This window comes from Typopeltis vanoorti, chromosome 15 (genome assembly GCF_054136105.1).
Source record: "Typopeltis vanoorti isolate ZY-2024b chromosome 15, IOZ_Tvanoo_1.0, whole genome shotgun sequence".
NCBI lineage: Eukaryota > Metazoa > Arthropoda > Arachnida > Uropygi > Thelyphonidae > Typopeltis > Typopeltis vanoorti.
Genome location: NC_143563.1, coordinates 122305668 through 122322141, shown reverse-complemented (window position 1 = coordinate 122322141; position 16474 = coordinate 122305668). Strand labels below are relative to the sequence as shown.

The 16474-nt window shown below is 35.1% G+C and overlaps 1 protein-coding gene across 1 annotated transcript in view; it reads right to left on the bottom strand.

Moving 5' to 3' along the window:
* Positions 1-16474, bottom strand: part of LOC150099114 (V-type proton ATPase 116 kDa subunit a 1-like) — a 586531-nt gene that overhangs the window by 130062 nt on the left and 439995 nt on the right. Inside the window, exon 14 of the mRNA XM_090404569.1 lies at positions 8368-8486. Within this exon, the coding sequence (XP_090260695.1) occupies positions 8368-8486 (119 nt within the window). The remainder of the gene's footprint in view (positions 1-8367; positions 8487-16474) is intronic.

Below are 16474 nucleotides of genomic sequence, written 5' to 3'. Positions count from 1 at the left end.
CCTTTGAAGTCCTAATTTTAATTTATTTTTTACAGTTTAGATCATGTGACATACAACTTCCAAGATAGCTAAACTGTTCCAGATTCTCGAGTTCCTTTCCATGTACAATAATCTTTTTCCAATCTCCCTTCCATCAAAAACCACTGTTTTTGTCTTTACTATATTCATCCTCAATCCGTATCTTTTCCCCTTCTCTATTTAAATTATGTATCATTTGCTCAAGTTTCATTTCGTCTTCTTGAAGTAAAACAATGTGATCTGCAAAGCACAGGTGGTTGAGTCTTATTTCAATGGAGATTCATGTGTCCTCATTTCTGATTCTGTCTATCAATCTCACCATGTATGAAATGAAGATACTTGGTGATATTGGATCTGCCTGTCCTGTGCCTCTATTAATGGCAAACCAGGCTCCACATCTGACAGCTGCCTGTGCATTCGTGTTGATTTATTTTAATAGGCGAATTAGACTGGCATCAATATTGTATGATTCCAGCATAGCCAGATGATGTTTTGTTCAATGCTGTTGAAGTCCACGAAGCATGTAAATACTTTTTTTATTCTTTCTTCGTACCTTTTCTGTGATGAGTCGAAGGGCTAATATCTGTTGTATTAACTCCTATCGTTTTGGAACCCTGCTTATTCATCTTCCAGATGTTTCTCAATCTGGCTTTTTAGTCTTTCAGTTAGTATAATCATCAAAACCTTACACAGGTTACTTATCAGTGCAATGGTTCTGTAACTGTCACATTCCAAAGCATTTCCTTTTTTATGTAAGACTATCAACAACTTTTTCCATTCTTCTGGGGTGAATCCAATCTTCCATTCTTTATTGCAGATTTTGTGTATTACCTGTACAAGGGTATTGCCTCCATTTTTATCATTTCTCTCACTTTGCCATCATTTCCAGGACTTCTGTTGTTTTTTAATCTTCTAAAATCTGTGATTGGCGGTGATATTTCCTTTAACTCCTTGGTTACCTGTGTTATAGTGTTTTGATCAATTTGTATTTTATGTAGGTCACTGCAGTATTTTGTCCATCTGTTTAAAATTTCTTCAATGTTAATTAAGGCCATGCCTCTTTCATCCTTGATGGCTGTAATTCTGAAGGTTTCCATTTTCTGTTGATATTTCTGATCAACTTACATACTTCTCTCGTCTTATATTTGCTATGATATTTCTCAGTGTCATTACATTGGTTTTCCAACCAAATGCTCTTGAATGTCCTTAGTGCTATTCTCACTGCATTACACTTCTTTCTGTATGCTCTTTCTGCTGCCTCAGAGTTGTCACCATTTTTAATTCTCAATTTTCTTTTTTCTTGTACCAAGTTTAGTGTGTCTTGAGTAATCCATTTTTTATTTTTCAGGAATTGTTGCATTTACTGTTTCCAGTATTATTTCAGTTTAGTTGTTCAAGTCTTTTTGCTTATGTCCTCAGTTTCTTCTAGGTCTTTTAATCTTTTGTCCAGTGTTATTTTATACAAATTTCTGATATTATCATCACAGATTTTTTACTAAAATAAAGAGCCAAAAGGTTTCACTTGGCGTGAAGATGAGTGTATTCCAGCAAGCTCTCTGGTCAATTTTCACACCAAACTTTTACAGTTTCTATATTCAGCTTTGAAATGATGTTGTATTTAATATCCACTTAATTTATATAACTATCATCAGAGTTTTTCCAATATCGGTTACCTTCAGAGGTCCCTTCTATGCATCATTTTGAGTTTCAGGTTTAAATTAGTGATCACCAAATTGTGATCTGAGTCAACATCTGCTCTTTGAAAGATTCTGCACTGATTAAGATCAGATCTATCATATTCTTAGTTTACTGATCTGGGGAGCACCATGTCCATTTACAGCAATCTTTCTGTTGAAATCTGGTGTTAGAGATTATTATTTCATTATCCACAGCAAATTCCAGTAATCTTTCTCTGTGCTGATTTCTGTTTCCATGTCCAACTCTTCCCATGACGTGCTCTCATCCTGTATTATCACTTCCTATCTTTGCACTCCGATCACCGGTAACAATAAGATGTCTCTTTTGGAGTCTGATCAATTTCAAATGGGAGAGTTTCATAGAATTTGTAGATGCATATACTTGAATAACAATTATGTTGAATGGCTGAGCACCAAATCTAGGTGTTATTCTTTCATTTACAGGTCTTAATCCTAGTAGAGCATTATGTGCTTTATTAGTTAACAAGAATCCTACACCTGTCTCATGTTTTTTCTCGTGCACTGACCACATGATCTTAAATCCATCCATATCATTTGATAATGCCCATCTCATTTCTGATAATCCAAGGACATCACATCTATATCTTTTTATTTCCTCCCAAAGCAGTTGTAATTTTCCAGCTGCCCACACGGTTTGAATGTTCCATGTACCTACTGATATCAATTCCTTTGTTAACTTGATTTTTTTTCCCTTCCTCAATAGCATATGTTTTGACCCAACTCGAATTTCCCAGTTGGAGACACGAATCTTGTTTAACCGGGTGACGTCCGAGCTGGCATGAGTTTTTCCATAAGCTGTCCTTGGCATCAGATTTCAATCGTCTTTCGTTTTACTGCTAGTGCATCATTTGGCAACCCTGGGGTTGCCAAACCCCCATACTCATCAAAATGTGAGACCCCGGGGAAATATATACATGTATATATATTCTTGTGGAGGAGGTTGTGGCCTAATCTCCCATGCTGGCCACTAAACATCTTGGGAGATGCATTTTATAGCTTTTTGTCAGTTTTCTGATGGCAGAAATCATTTGAACAGAGGATTGCAGCTCATTTCGACACCATGTTTCTGGGGGGGGGGGGTCACGTGGAGGCATTATACTAAGACTTCCTGGCTATGGCCCTCCAGACTTTACCGAAATACCAGCATTGCCATGTATATCAGAACATTAAAACAGGCAGCTGACATAAGGAAAATGAAAAAGTGGTGAGACCTGAACAGCAAAGTAGGAAACGAATCTCACAAAGCATATAGGAACATTTGGGGAAAATTTGGAGAAGAGGACAAAGCTAATAATAATGGTAAGTATTTAATGGACTTCTACTCAGGACAAGGACTAGTCATTACTAACACCATGTTTCAACATAAAGATGTGCACAAGTTCACTTGGAGAAAAGACACAAGAAATAAGAAAAGCCTCATTGACTATGTCATTGTTGTTCAGGATGCAACAGTGTGCAGGGGATTTGAAACTGGAAGTGATCATTAATTAGTACTAAGCAGGATAAAAATAGATATTATGTTGAAAAGAGTAGTATGTAAGAAAATTTTAAAAAAAGAATTAAAGATGAGCAATTTTTACAAGTAAATTGTAGACTCAACTATGCAAACGTTATTGAAAAAAAAATTTGCAGCAGTTTGAAAACAAGAAACCAAACCTTGGAGTCTGACTGGCAAACTACGAGTATGAAGAAAACATTGACTCAGCTAGGGAGATATATGGTGAAGTTGTCTGCAAGAATAGAAAAATAAGAATACCATGGTGGACAAAAGAAGTTAAAGAAGCACTCCTGGAAAAGAAGAGCGCAATTCCAAAAGTTCCTAGCAAATAAGTCAGCAGATGTCATAAAATAATACAGAGAAAAATGTAAGAAAGCTAAGCTATGTGTAAAAGTAGCTAAACAAAAGTCAAGGGAAGACTGAGGTATGAATACAGAAAATAAATATCAGGAAGGTGAAAAATGTTCTGAAGGCCATTGAAGAAGCTTAGAAATAGAGGAAAGAGTATTGTAAAAGGAATCAAAGATAGTATAGGTGACATGAAAACTGAAGATAAGGATACATGTCTCAAGTAATTACCTTGAAAGACTGTTAAACAAACCATACTAGAAAATATTAAAGACGAATGCAAAGAGGAGTACATAACAATCCTTGAGGTAGAAAATTGCTGACAAAAACTTGAAATGTGGAAAGGCAGCTGGAGTAGATGACATTCGACCAGAAATGCTGAAGTATGGAGGTATAAAAGTTTTGTAATGGCTACACTGCATAATTCAGAAGGCTTGGACAGAAGGTCGAATTCCCAATGATTGGAGAAGAGCTTCCATAGTACCCAACTATAAAAAACAGAATAAAGCTAATGTGAGAATTACAGAGGAATTTCTTTACTAAGCATTCCAGGTAAGATTTATGTAAGCATATTTGGAAAGAGGTTGAGAAAGATTGTGGAAGAGAAACTTGGAGAAGAACAAGCTGGGTTCAGGCCAAATAGAGGATGTCAAGATTAGATTTTCACTTTAAGACAAATGCATCTGAGAGTTGGGCTAGAAATAAAGCACTTGATCAAAGGCCAGAGATCACAAATATGAGGATTCTGAGAAAAATTATTGAGTGAACTGATGGTATCAATGACAGAATCATATTAAAAATTAAGATATTAGAAAGGCACCTGACACTATTAGTATTCAAGAATGTGTAAGTGGAGCTAATCTAAGGTGGTATGGCCACTTAAACAGAATGCATGAGGAAAGGTTAGCAAAACTGGTGTTGGATGCCAAGATGGCAGGAAAGAGATCCAAAGGAAGACCAAGGTCTAGGTGGATTGATTTGGTCAGAAATGCTTTAGAAGAACAAAATGTTAGATATGACAATATTGGAGCACTTTCAAGTAATAGACTAATCTGGAGGAAACATTTTGATAGGAGATTAGTAATAATGTAAACTTAATCATGTAGTGCTGTCATAATAACCTGAATGCCCCTTGGGGGTACATATCAGGAAATTGATGATGATGATATACAGCATAGGAGAGGGAGGGGGGTGTGTGCTGCTAATAATATTAGATGAGTTGGATCCAGTTAGAGTTGAAACTTATGACTGCAATACTAGTAACAGTTTTTCATGTAACAGTGAGTATGAAACCATATGGTCTGTGGTGGAGTCTAATAAGATGAAATACATAGTTGGGCATTGTTACAGACTTAGGGAATCAGTTGCTAGTGACGAGGAAACGCATCACCAAATAATGATGGGTGAGAAATGAGTAATCATAATGGGAGACTTTAATTACTGAAAATTGAATAAATAGCTGTGAAATCTCATGAGAAGAATGAAAATGAATTTATTGAGCTACTGTGAAACAAGTTTCTCGAGCAGCATGTGACAGAAGGAACTCAAGGTCAAAGAGTGTTAGATCTACTTAAAATGTCAGAGGGAATTTTAGTTAAGGATGTAACTATTCTGCCTCTGGATGATGACAGTGATCATGCAGTACTTACTTAGGAATTGGCTAAGCTCATGAATGTTCCATTCAGAAAAGGTAACATGATGAACTTCAAAGCAGGAAATTATTACCAACTTCTACACTCTCTGATTGGACTGAGCTTCCTCACCGGTCATTCGCCGTGTCATGGTGGATGGCTACATCTCATCAGATTTCCCCATCATTGCTAGAGTAACTCAGGGTTCTGTGCTCTCACTCACACTCTTCCTCCTTTACATCAATGACCTCCCTCTCTGACTTCAAATCCTATTCATGGTTTCGCTGATGACCGTACTCTTCCTTCGTCTTCCTCATTCAACCATACAGTAACCTAATATCAGATGACTAAAGATATTCCATAACCTGTGACTTGAACAATGACCTCCTCAACATCCTGAAATGGGGGTGAAGACTACTTAGTAAATTTCAATGTTAAAAAATACTCATGTCCATCTCATTATCCACAATCATCCCCTCGTAATTTTGATAATGTTCCATCTAGATAATGAATGTCATATTCAGTTTATCCTGGCACAAACATGTTACTTTTATAGCCTCCTTAGCCTCTGAAAAGCTTGGTGCTCTTCTTTTTCATTCTGAACATTACTTCTTCCTCCTCTTAAACCTCTATAACTCTCAGATGCATACAACTTTGGAGTATTGTTGCACATTTGGAGCGGAGAACCCAAGACTTCTCTAAGAATTCTTGATGATATTCCAAAGTGGGAAATCTGCATGGGAAATAGAGCTGTTGGACAAGCTGAATTCGCAATAGGGACTAATGGAATATTAGCAGAGATACTAAAAGAATATTCAGCTGAAGTAGCTATTTCTTTGACCAGGCCACATCCATGTGTATGGTAATTCCATTACACATGGATGGTGCAAAGACTGATTTATACAACAGTCTTGAATGATGGTGAAGATTTTGGAAAAGTTGATTAGGGACCACATACAAAAATGGATTGACAGAAAAACTATACATTGCAATAAACAGTATGGGTTTACTAGAAACGTCAAGTTTGAGCAACTTGCTCACATTCTATAATAATGTTGCCATTGTGTTAGACAAGACAAGTGGAATGGATATACCATGATACTTTTGAATTTTGCTAAGGCTTTTAAGAGAATACAGCATGGAAGATTGTTGCATAAATTGGAGAATATGGGATTGGATTATAAATTATTGGCATGAATAAGAGGACAGCTGACTGAGATATATCAAATTATTATATGGGGAATGTGAGTCTGCAAGATTTAAGGTAACCAGTGATGTGTCACAACAATCAGTCCTTAGCCCATTGTTATTCATTGTGTATATTAATGATATTTTGAAGGATTTCCAGGTGACACACACAGATATTTGCTGATGATGCAAAGACAATCATTATCATCATCAAATTCCTGACATGTACCCTCAAGTGGTGTACAGGATATGATAGTATTTCGTGTACTACTATCATATCCTGATATGATAGTAGTACATGAAATATAGTACTAACATGAAACATGAAATTACAGTACTAACTTCCTATCTACAATTTTCCTCCAAATCAATCTGTTACCTGTCAAGACTTCAACATTATCATATTTTATATTTCTATTTTCTAAGGCACTTTTTACCATATCAATCCACCTATGTCTTGGTCTTCATCTGGGTCTTTTCCCTGCCAACCTGACAGAGAACACTTGTTTTGCTAATCTTTCCTCTCTTCTGTTTAAGTAACCATACCACCTGAGATTAGCTCTGTTAACACATTCCTAGATGCTAACAATGTCAAGTTCTTTCCCAATATCCTCGTTTTTAATATGATATTGCCATTGATGCCATCTGTTAAAATTTTGTGTTAAACCTGGTAAAGGTTTTAACGAAATGCATCAAATGCTTCAATAAGCATACGGTGATGAATGCTTATCCTGTATTCAAGTTTACGAGTGGTTTAAGTGATTTCAAAGTGGTCGTGAGATGCTTGAGGACGACAAAACGTCGGTCCGTCCAAAGTTCCAGTTGCTGACTTTTCGATGGTTTCCTGGTGAAAACAACGGGGGCCTTGTTTAACCAGGCAATGTCCCAGCCAGCATAAAATTCTGTCATGTTGTACCATAATTTTATATTGTGGTTTAAGCCAATGAGAATTCAATTTGGTTGGCTAAATCTGAAATTGCAAAGAAGATAGATAGGATAATCAGGAGTGCTGCTGATATGCAGTAATTGTAGAATTATTTCAATAAGTTGGAATTGTGGGCATGTGAAAAATAGTAGTTAATTAAATTTTAGCAAGTGTAAAGAAATGCAGTTTGACGTGAATTAGATATCCAAAGTCATATTATATTGGTGTGATTATGCTAGAAGAAACTGTTCAAACTAAGAATCTTGGTATTTTATTAGACAGGATGTTGAAATTCAAGAGCCATCTAGCAAAGATTGCAAATACAACTCAGAGAATAATTGCATATTGAAATGAACTTTGACATGTAAAGATAAGGAAGTTGTTTTGCATCTTTACAAAGACTTGATAAGACATTACTTGGACTAATGCATGCTGGTCTGTCTCCTGGTTTCTGTGGTGAAACTAAAAATTATATCAGTACTGTTGAATCCTGATATAATTTGTTAAACTGCAGGCACTAGCAAATAAGAGAAAGAAGGGTGATATGATTGAGACTTACAAACTTTTGATAGGGTCATACAGGATTTCAGTAGATGGCATTTTTCATTTTATAGAGAGTAGAGAAAGGATGGGAGGGCAATCTTGGACTTTATGAATAAATGCTGTCAAGAAGGGGGCAAGAGCTAGATTTCTCTATCATAGAGTGGTACATGACTGGAATGGCTTGCCAAATGGATACAGCCTGTGTGTAAGTAGTGTGAATGAATTCAAGAACAGGTATGATAGCTGTACAAATAGTATGGCCTCCCTGGAGATTTTTCTTAATAATAATGATATCAGTGTGTGTGTGTGTGTTAGAAGTGTATTTATTTATTAACCTAGTGGCAAGGTTAGAGTTTCAAGTGGCAACTTAAAAATATCAAACATTCACTGGTAGTTTAAGTTTTCATTCACCTAACACGCTTTGTTCACTTAAATATGAATTCAATATACATGTTATCAAATATTAAATATTATAAAAATAAATAAAAAAGTAAATACCAGTGATTGAAAAGACTTAAAATAACACCAAATAACATCTGGGCTACCCCAAATATCACAGAGAGCTTCATCTTATATGAATTCAGGAACATAATTTTGTTTTCAGCCATCTGCCACACCTAGAAAATGTAATTATACAAGTGTTTGATTATATTTACAAGCTTATATTTATTTAAGAGAAGGAAAAAAAAAACATTTAACACAGGTATATATTAATTGTTATTTCCACAAAATATAATAAGTTGTTGTTTAGCTCATTAGATTTTCAACTCAAATTAAAATATAAATGCTTATGAATCAATAAAATTCTGTTTGTAGTTTTTCATTCTTTAAGTTGTATTTTATATTTTGCATGGTGGGTTTTGTACATGCACAAGAAAGAAACACACAGAGAGAGATCTGAGTCTTAATATAATAAGCTGAAAACATAGCTATTTTAATAGGCCATTTGGCTTTTTTTCTAAACCAAATTACTCTAGCCTTTGGCATTTTTCCTAGATTGAATTATTAGTAGGATACAGACTAAAATCACATGAACTTGATAGGCTATTAAGTTTATCAGTTTTGTGTTTCATATGAGTCACCTGGGGAGGCTACTGCCAGAAGGAACAGTAATGAGTGTGGAGAATGGATCCAGGCAATAAGAGATGTAGAAAAGTAAGAAAAGATGAATGAATTGAAGGAGTGCTTACGAATGGAGAAGCGAGTGTGTAAAATCTCTCATGATAAGTGACTTCGTAACTAATCATGTTCGGTTTTACATTTGTTTTTTTATTTAGGAGAATGTACAGCTATTAAATTTTGACAATTCATCTTTTTTCTAACATTATTATATTGAGCCTTTGTTAAAATAATGTGGCGCATGACGTCATCAAGTAAGGCTATTAAGCAATGTTAAATCAGTAAGTCTAATGCTGAGATTAGTGAAGAATTCTAAGAACTGCTATAAATGGAAAATTCCAACAACCCACAAAGAATGACATCATCATATCCAAGGGTCAAATGTGACTATAGTTGCCATGGATAAAGAGTTTCAAAAACACGTAAAGAATGATGTCAGAATGTCTCAAGGTAAATATGTAACCAGTTTTGAGAGACGTGCACAACGAAGGTCTGGGCCTATATAAGACAACTCATCAGAAAGGAAATTTGTCTTAGAATTTTCTAGGCCTAATCTTGCCTGAGTTCACCGTCACACAAGATTTCGTTGTCGGAAATTAAAAGAGAAGTATTGTTTGTCATCTACCTGCATCACAGTCGCATGAGAAATATTGTGTTGAGTCATCGTGGAAGGAAGGAAGGAGCTGTACATTGATGCCAAGTTAAGGATCCAATAAGGAAAGGCACAACTGACTACTCGAACAAGGAAAAACTTTAGAGAGAAAACAAGAACAAGTCAGTAAGTGGAAAGAAAGAGAAGAAGAAGAATTAAGTATGAACAAAAGATTAATGTGAAGGACTGTATGCTGAAAAGGAATTGTAAGTAGTTGTAATACTGAACAAGAATGTATGTAAAGTGCCTATGTTTCTGAGATATTGTATATTAATGGTGAATTAAGCTTAACCAAGGTATGTCCTTATATTCAAGTAATTTTATGCTAAATTGCAAATTATACTGTATCATTCTGAAAATAGTCCTTTAGCCTTAATTAAATGGTTTGTAAATAACACGTTGAACTGAATCTGTCAATGTACTATACTAAAAAAAATTCCAACCTAACGATTTATATTTATGCCATGACTAGTTTAAAGTAAGAATAATATAAGTGGGGAATATAAACGATATCTACTTTGTCTTTGGTTTAACATCTTATTATATCACACTCAATATATAGTTTAAATGGTGCAATCATTAAACATATAATTTGTTAGACTATAGAGCATGAGAAATAGGATTAGTAGAAACAGGCAGATGGTGGCAGTCAAGAGTTAAGGCAGCCAACCATTTGGGATAGTTAAGTAAAGAGAAAACAAAGACAAAGCAGGGTAGTGGAGGTACGTAGAATAACAAAAAATGGGGCAGTCAACGAGACTGAACATATATTAACAAATGTAAAGAATTGGAATGCATTGCCCACAATGAATCTTTAACTGCATGGTCTGGAGATATGTTTCATGCAATTTGTTTTGCAAGAGGAGGAAAGCCTCAGTTTCTTTCTTGGAGGAGGAAAATGGCATTATTATTTTATGATTATACCATTGTAAATAGGGACGAATGTAGTACATCTGTTTCTAAGAGATTAAAAAAAAAAAAAAAAAACTAAATTATAGATACCAAAAAATTATATACTTGGTTTAATCCTTTATCCAAGTGTAAGCAAAGAAAGTTTGCACCCGAAATATAGTCAGGATTGGGACAACTCGTATATAGAAGTTAATGACTTCGCATTACTTGTCTTAGTATCCCATAATGCAAAACACACATCCTTGCAGACATGTATAATGCTATGCATAATGTATAATGCAGGTATGTGTGCTCCACATCATTCTTAGAATTCATTGCGTTGTTCTCACAAATTTTTGCGATATGTCCTCTAAATTTCAGATCCTAATTAATCATCACCCCAAGATCTCTTATTTCTTCCAACTCCAACAATATCTCCTCACCAAGAGTAAATTCTACATCCCATCATTGTTATCCATATTTTAAAACCTTACATTTTGCAACATTGAATTGGCCCCCTCTCCAGTGCCTATTCACTCACTCTTTCAAGTCTTCTTGTAAGACCACAAGATCTGCTCGATTCCTCATAGTTTGTCTGAACTTTGCATCATCTGCAAACAACATATCCACATTCAAATTTTCCCCAATATCTTCATTCATTCATTAGCATATTAACATAGAGCTTAAAAACCAATGAACGTAAAATAGACTCCTGAGGCACAAATTTCCTAACTAAAAAACAAACAAACATATAAAGTTTGAAATGATCAGCAGAATTCATCACTCTATGTCCTACAAAGAAGAGATAGCTGAAAACCATTGGTTCTGTTTAAGATCAGAAGAATGAATTAAAATTTCACATTTCTTTATAAAATCTGTTATATGAGAAAAACAGATTTTATGAACGACTCTTGTCTTGTTCTAATAAAGTCCACGTTTAGTGCAGATAGCATGTTCATGATATTTAATATAAGACTTATGTTCTTTTAAAGCAGTGTTTCTCAACCTGTGGTCCGCAGGCAGACTTAAATTAATTAAATAAATATATATTTTTTAGTTATCCAAACAAATTAAAATTGAATAAGTAAAAATTATTGAAATCAAATGGGGACTTAAATAAAAACAATAAATAGTGTCAGAATGCTCCAAGGCTGGAAGCAATAAAACTATATTGTTCTTCACTTCATCCCTCTTTTATTACTCATCATTCTGGTACTACAATAATTTGTAGCGGCAGAATGATGAATAATAAGAGGGGTGAAGTGAAAAACAATATAGTTTTATTCCTTCCGCCTTCCCTTGCTGTTTTGTCAGATTTGAAGTGAACATGTGTTATTCACATTTCGACCAATTGCTTGTTCTTTATTGATTTTTACTGAAGGTTTTCCTCCTTCAACCAAGGCTCAGTATACCTTCAGAAGTGCTAAATGATACTTGGACAAAGTGTGTTGTGAATTAACTTCAGTATTTATATATTTTTCGGAAACATTTTTTAATAATGGAAAAGTGGCTTAGACCTAGGACTTTAAAAAGAAGAGCAAATGAAACAGGTGATGTTAACCCTAATTGTGATGCACGTGTTGTAATGGCGAGTAAATCTGATACTATTAAAGTAGAAGAAACAAGCAGTTCAAAGAAAAAACACAGTAAAAAATATAACAGTTCATATTTGGAATTTGGGTTTACTTGATGTGGAGATGAAAGTGAACAGAAACCTCAATGTGTTTTGTGTTATGAAGTGTTGTCAAACAAGTGCATGAAATCTGCGAAACTCTGATATTTAGAAACTAAACATTGTGATGTAAAAATAAGCAAATTGAAAAAAAAAAATTTCAACGATGCTTAGTGACATTAAATCATGGTAAAGACGTAGTTTCAGCCATGGATTCGAATAATAGCAAGGCACTGGAAGCATCTCTTTCTTAAGTTTGCACCTAGCGAAAACAGGGAAACCTCATTCTATCAGGGAAAATTTACTACTTCCAGCTATAAAAGATGTGGTAAAAACTATGTTTGGCAACAAGTTACTAAAAGATGTTGATTTGACTCCTCTTTCAATGACACTGTAGGTCACAGAATTAATGATATGGCAGGTGACGTAGAATCTCAGTTAATCAAAAGAGTTAAGAAAAGCCCTTATAAGCCGCCCTTATAAGCCGTTACAAATAGACGAGACTACTGATGTTACAGATGATGCACAGTTAATATTGTACATAAGATATGCGCATGATAACAACATTCATGATGACATTCTATTTTGTAGAACTTTGTCATCCCAAACAACTGAAGAAGAAATATTTCACACTCTCAATAATTACATAATACACAAAGGGATCCAGTGGGAAAATTGCATGGACTTTTGTTCGGATGGAGCTCGCGCCCTTACAGGCAGGCATAATTGGGGGTTGTTTCTATGGTCAAGGAAGTGGCTCTGGATATGAATTGGGTATACTGTTTATGAAACAATGCATGACATATGGAAAGGTTAGCCTCCAAAGGAATGCCACCAAAATTTAAAACTGTGCTATACAACGCTGTAAAGCTAGTTAATTTTATTAAGGCTCGACCATTAAATAACAGGTTATTTTCAGTACTCTGCGATGAAATGGGCAGTGAATATATACAACTTTTGCTTCATTCTGAAATTCGCTGGCATTCTAGGGGCAAAGTACTAACAAGATTATTTCAATTAAGGCACAAAGTTTTATTGTTTGTAAATGAACGTAATGCTAATTTTGCATCACTCCTTGTTGACAAAGCATGGTTATCAACACCGTGCTATCTTTCAGATATTTTTTTCGAAATTAAATTAACTAAATCTCTCCCTTCAGAGAAACTCTTTAACTGTTCTTGATGCCAGTGACAAAATAAAGGCATTCAAAAAAAAAAAAAAAAAAAAAAAAAAAAGGTGTTGTGTATTAGTTATGTAAAAGAGAGATAATTTGCACCTTTTCCAACATTGGAATCAGTTTTTGTGGAAAATGATATTTTTGTTGATTCTGAGTTTCTGGAAAGGGTTTGTGATACCTCGAAACTCTGAAACAGAATTTTGAAACATATTTTCCGAATAACTGTTATAAGAAATTTCTGTGGGTTCGAGATCTATTTCAGGCCTATAATCAGGAGAACGACCTTTCGTTATCGTGATTATAAGTTAATTGAGCTTTGAAGTGATAGTGGGCCTTAAAATGCAATTCCGTGATCTTGGTTTTGGCTCAATTCTGGATCTCGCCTTCAGTGAGAAGTGAATTTCCCGATTTATCTGAAGAAGCGCTGAAAATTGTCATTCAGTTTTCTACAACCAATTTTTGTGAGAAAGAATTTTCATCGCTCCTTCAAATCAAAACAAAATAAAGAAATCGTCTTAGTGTGTATGCCAATCTTCGAATGAAGTTGACTAATACTGAGCCAGATATCCAGCAACTCTGCAAAGGCCAAGAGCTGAATCATCTCATTAAAAGTAAGTAGTAACATAATTATACTGTATTATTTATTTGAACTACAGTTTCCGATTATTCTCGTTACTGGTTTTGGAATTAATCCATTTCCAAAATTGAACAAAATCGGGAATGAAACGAAAGTTACACAAAGTGATGTCACGGTAGGCTCAGCTCCGCTGGCGAGGAGGATAGCTGCCTGCGTCGCTATTAGCGAAGTTCCTTATCTCATACGGTCGCTTCTGGGAATATGCAGCTAAGCACACTGAATCCGTCGCATGCAGACAACAACATTCATACGGTCATGGATTATACAGAAAAACACATTACAACGTAACAAATACAAGCAGCACACAGGACGGATATAAATAAAACCACTACACAATTAATGAATCTGCCAGATATACGATGACCACGGTTGTGCCTCTGGATAAAACAGGACGGATATAATTAAAACCACCATCATAACACGATTAGTACAAATCACATGCGTACGGTATATATGGCATATGGTTGCTGTCAGGAAAATGCACACAACCACGTGGATGCACTTAGCGACTGACATCGTGGGCGGGACTGTTTATAGATATCGGGAAGGACCTCACATAACAGGATGTCTTAAATTTTTTTGCTGGTCATGGAAAACTCGTCAGGGAATAAGGCGATTCGTATCAGACGGAAGTGTATGTGGATGGGGAAGCATTAATGGCTTTGGGATGTTCTGAGTGAAATTTTTGAGTATATGCAGGAGATGGTTTGGACAGGACAAGGGATGTCATCCATGGATGTCAAGTTCGTATTCAGTATTATGATGAATGGAGTAAGATAAGAACAATATTTTCCTCCCGTCTCACAACGCACTTAGTGAATGGAACAGTTTACATGTCACACGTTGAATCAGAGTGTGCATGAAGATAAAAGTTGTTATACAGCTAGCTTCATGAGTATGGGCAGATGAATGGGATTTAAATATAAAAGTTGCTGTAGGTAGATGAATGGGGATTAAAGATAAAACTTCATTATGGGCAGATGAGTGAAGATCTCAGTGGGAAGGCGCTGACATTCCCCATTCATTTGCCCGTGGTACCAACACCACTAAAAAATGGGTGTTGGCAGATGAATGGGGATAACATATAAAATATAAATTTGCTGTGGGCAGATGAATGGGAAGAAGCAGGACGGCATTGAATTACCCATTCATTTGCCCACAGCAAATCGGAAACTGATACCTTTTATTTGTTTTATAAAAATTAAAACTTTGTTCAATGATGATACACTTTTAATCGTTTACTTCCAACTTAATTATGTTTCCATATTTATTCAAAATATGCTTTTAGATTTATTATGTTATAATAGGCATAGTTTTTCTAAAATGTTGGTAATCCCCACATACGTTTAAAAAAAAAAAATTACATAACTTAGTGGTCTGTAGAATTGTTTTAGGCATTTTACTGGTCCTTGGGCTTAGAAAGGTTGAGAAACGCTGTTCTAGAGGAATAAAGGAAGATCTAGTTTGTCCAAAATAAGATTAGCCACAAGAGCAAGGAATCTGGTAGATGCATGGAAAACCTAGAATTGAAGCTTGTCCTTAGCTTGTTCCTAGCAAGAAGGTGGAAATTTTTCTGATAGGGCAAGAGGCAACAAAGATATCCAGCAGTTTTAAAACTTTTGCTATGCATTCATAAATGCCTTGCACATAAGGGATTAAAATGTGAATTATTTCTTCTGTATCGGAAGAAGTACAGATACCATTACTGTTAAAAGTTTTTTTGATGAAAGAATCTTTAAAACTATTTGATAAGAAGGTGTATTCAATCTGTTGTAATTCATTCTGCAAAAGTGCATATGAAGAACAAAGAATGAGCAAGATTCACTAAAGTCTTAACAGGCCTTTTGACTAAGATGGTGGTGAGATTCATCGCGGACCTATAAGGTATTCTTCGAAACAACTGAAAACAGTATCTATCTGGTTGACAAAGAATTAGAAGATCTGGAAAGGCTACTTGGATACTTTTTCTAAGGTGAGCTGGATCCTGGGATGAAGTGCATTTAATTTGGGGAAAAAAACTGATAGAACTCCAAAGGAAGAGCCATTCCAAATTGCACAAATATCACCTACATATCTGTAACAATGTGCAGGTCTAGGTGAAATGGTTTATCAAAGATACATTATTCAACATTTTCCATGAAGAAGTTGACAACGGTAAGAGAAAACAATGTCCATAACTGTTTCTTTGAATTGTTGATATAATTTGCTTTTAAAGGAGAAATAACTAAAATGTATAACACAATCAAAAAGTTTAATAACATCTGAAGGATGTTATTAAACTTTTTGATTGTGTTATAATTTTTGATTTGAGGTTTAATAACTCTTCAAGTAATTATTATTATATGGACACCTCCACGGAGTCTGAAGACTCATCACAGGAGACCCAATCTATCCACACAAGATATCATACCTCTCCCTGAATCTATTAACAGACAAAGTACTCACAACTAACTCTGG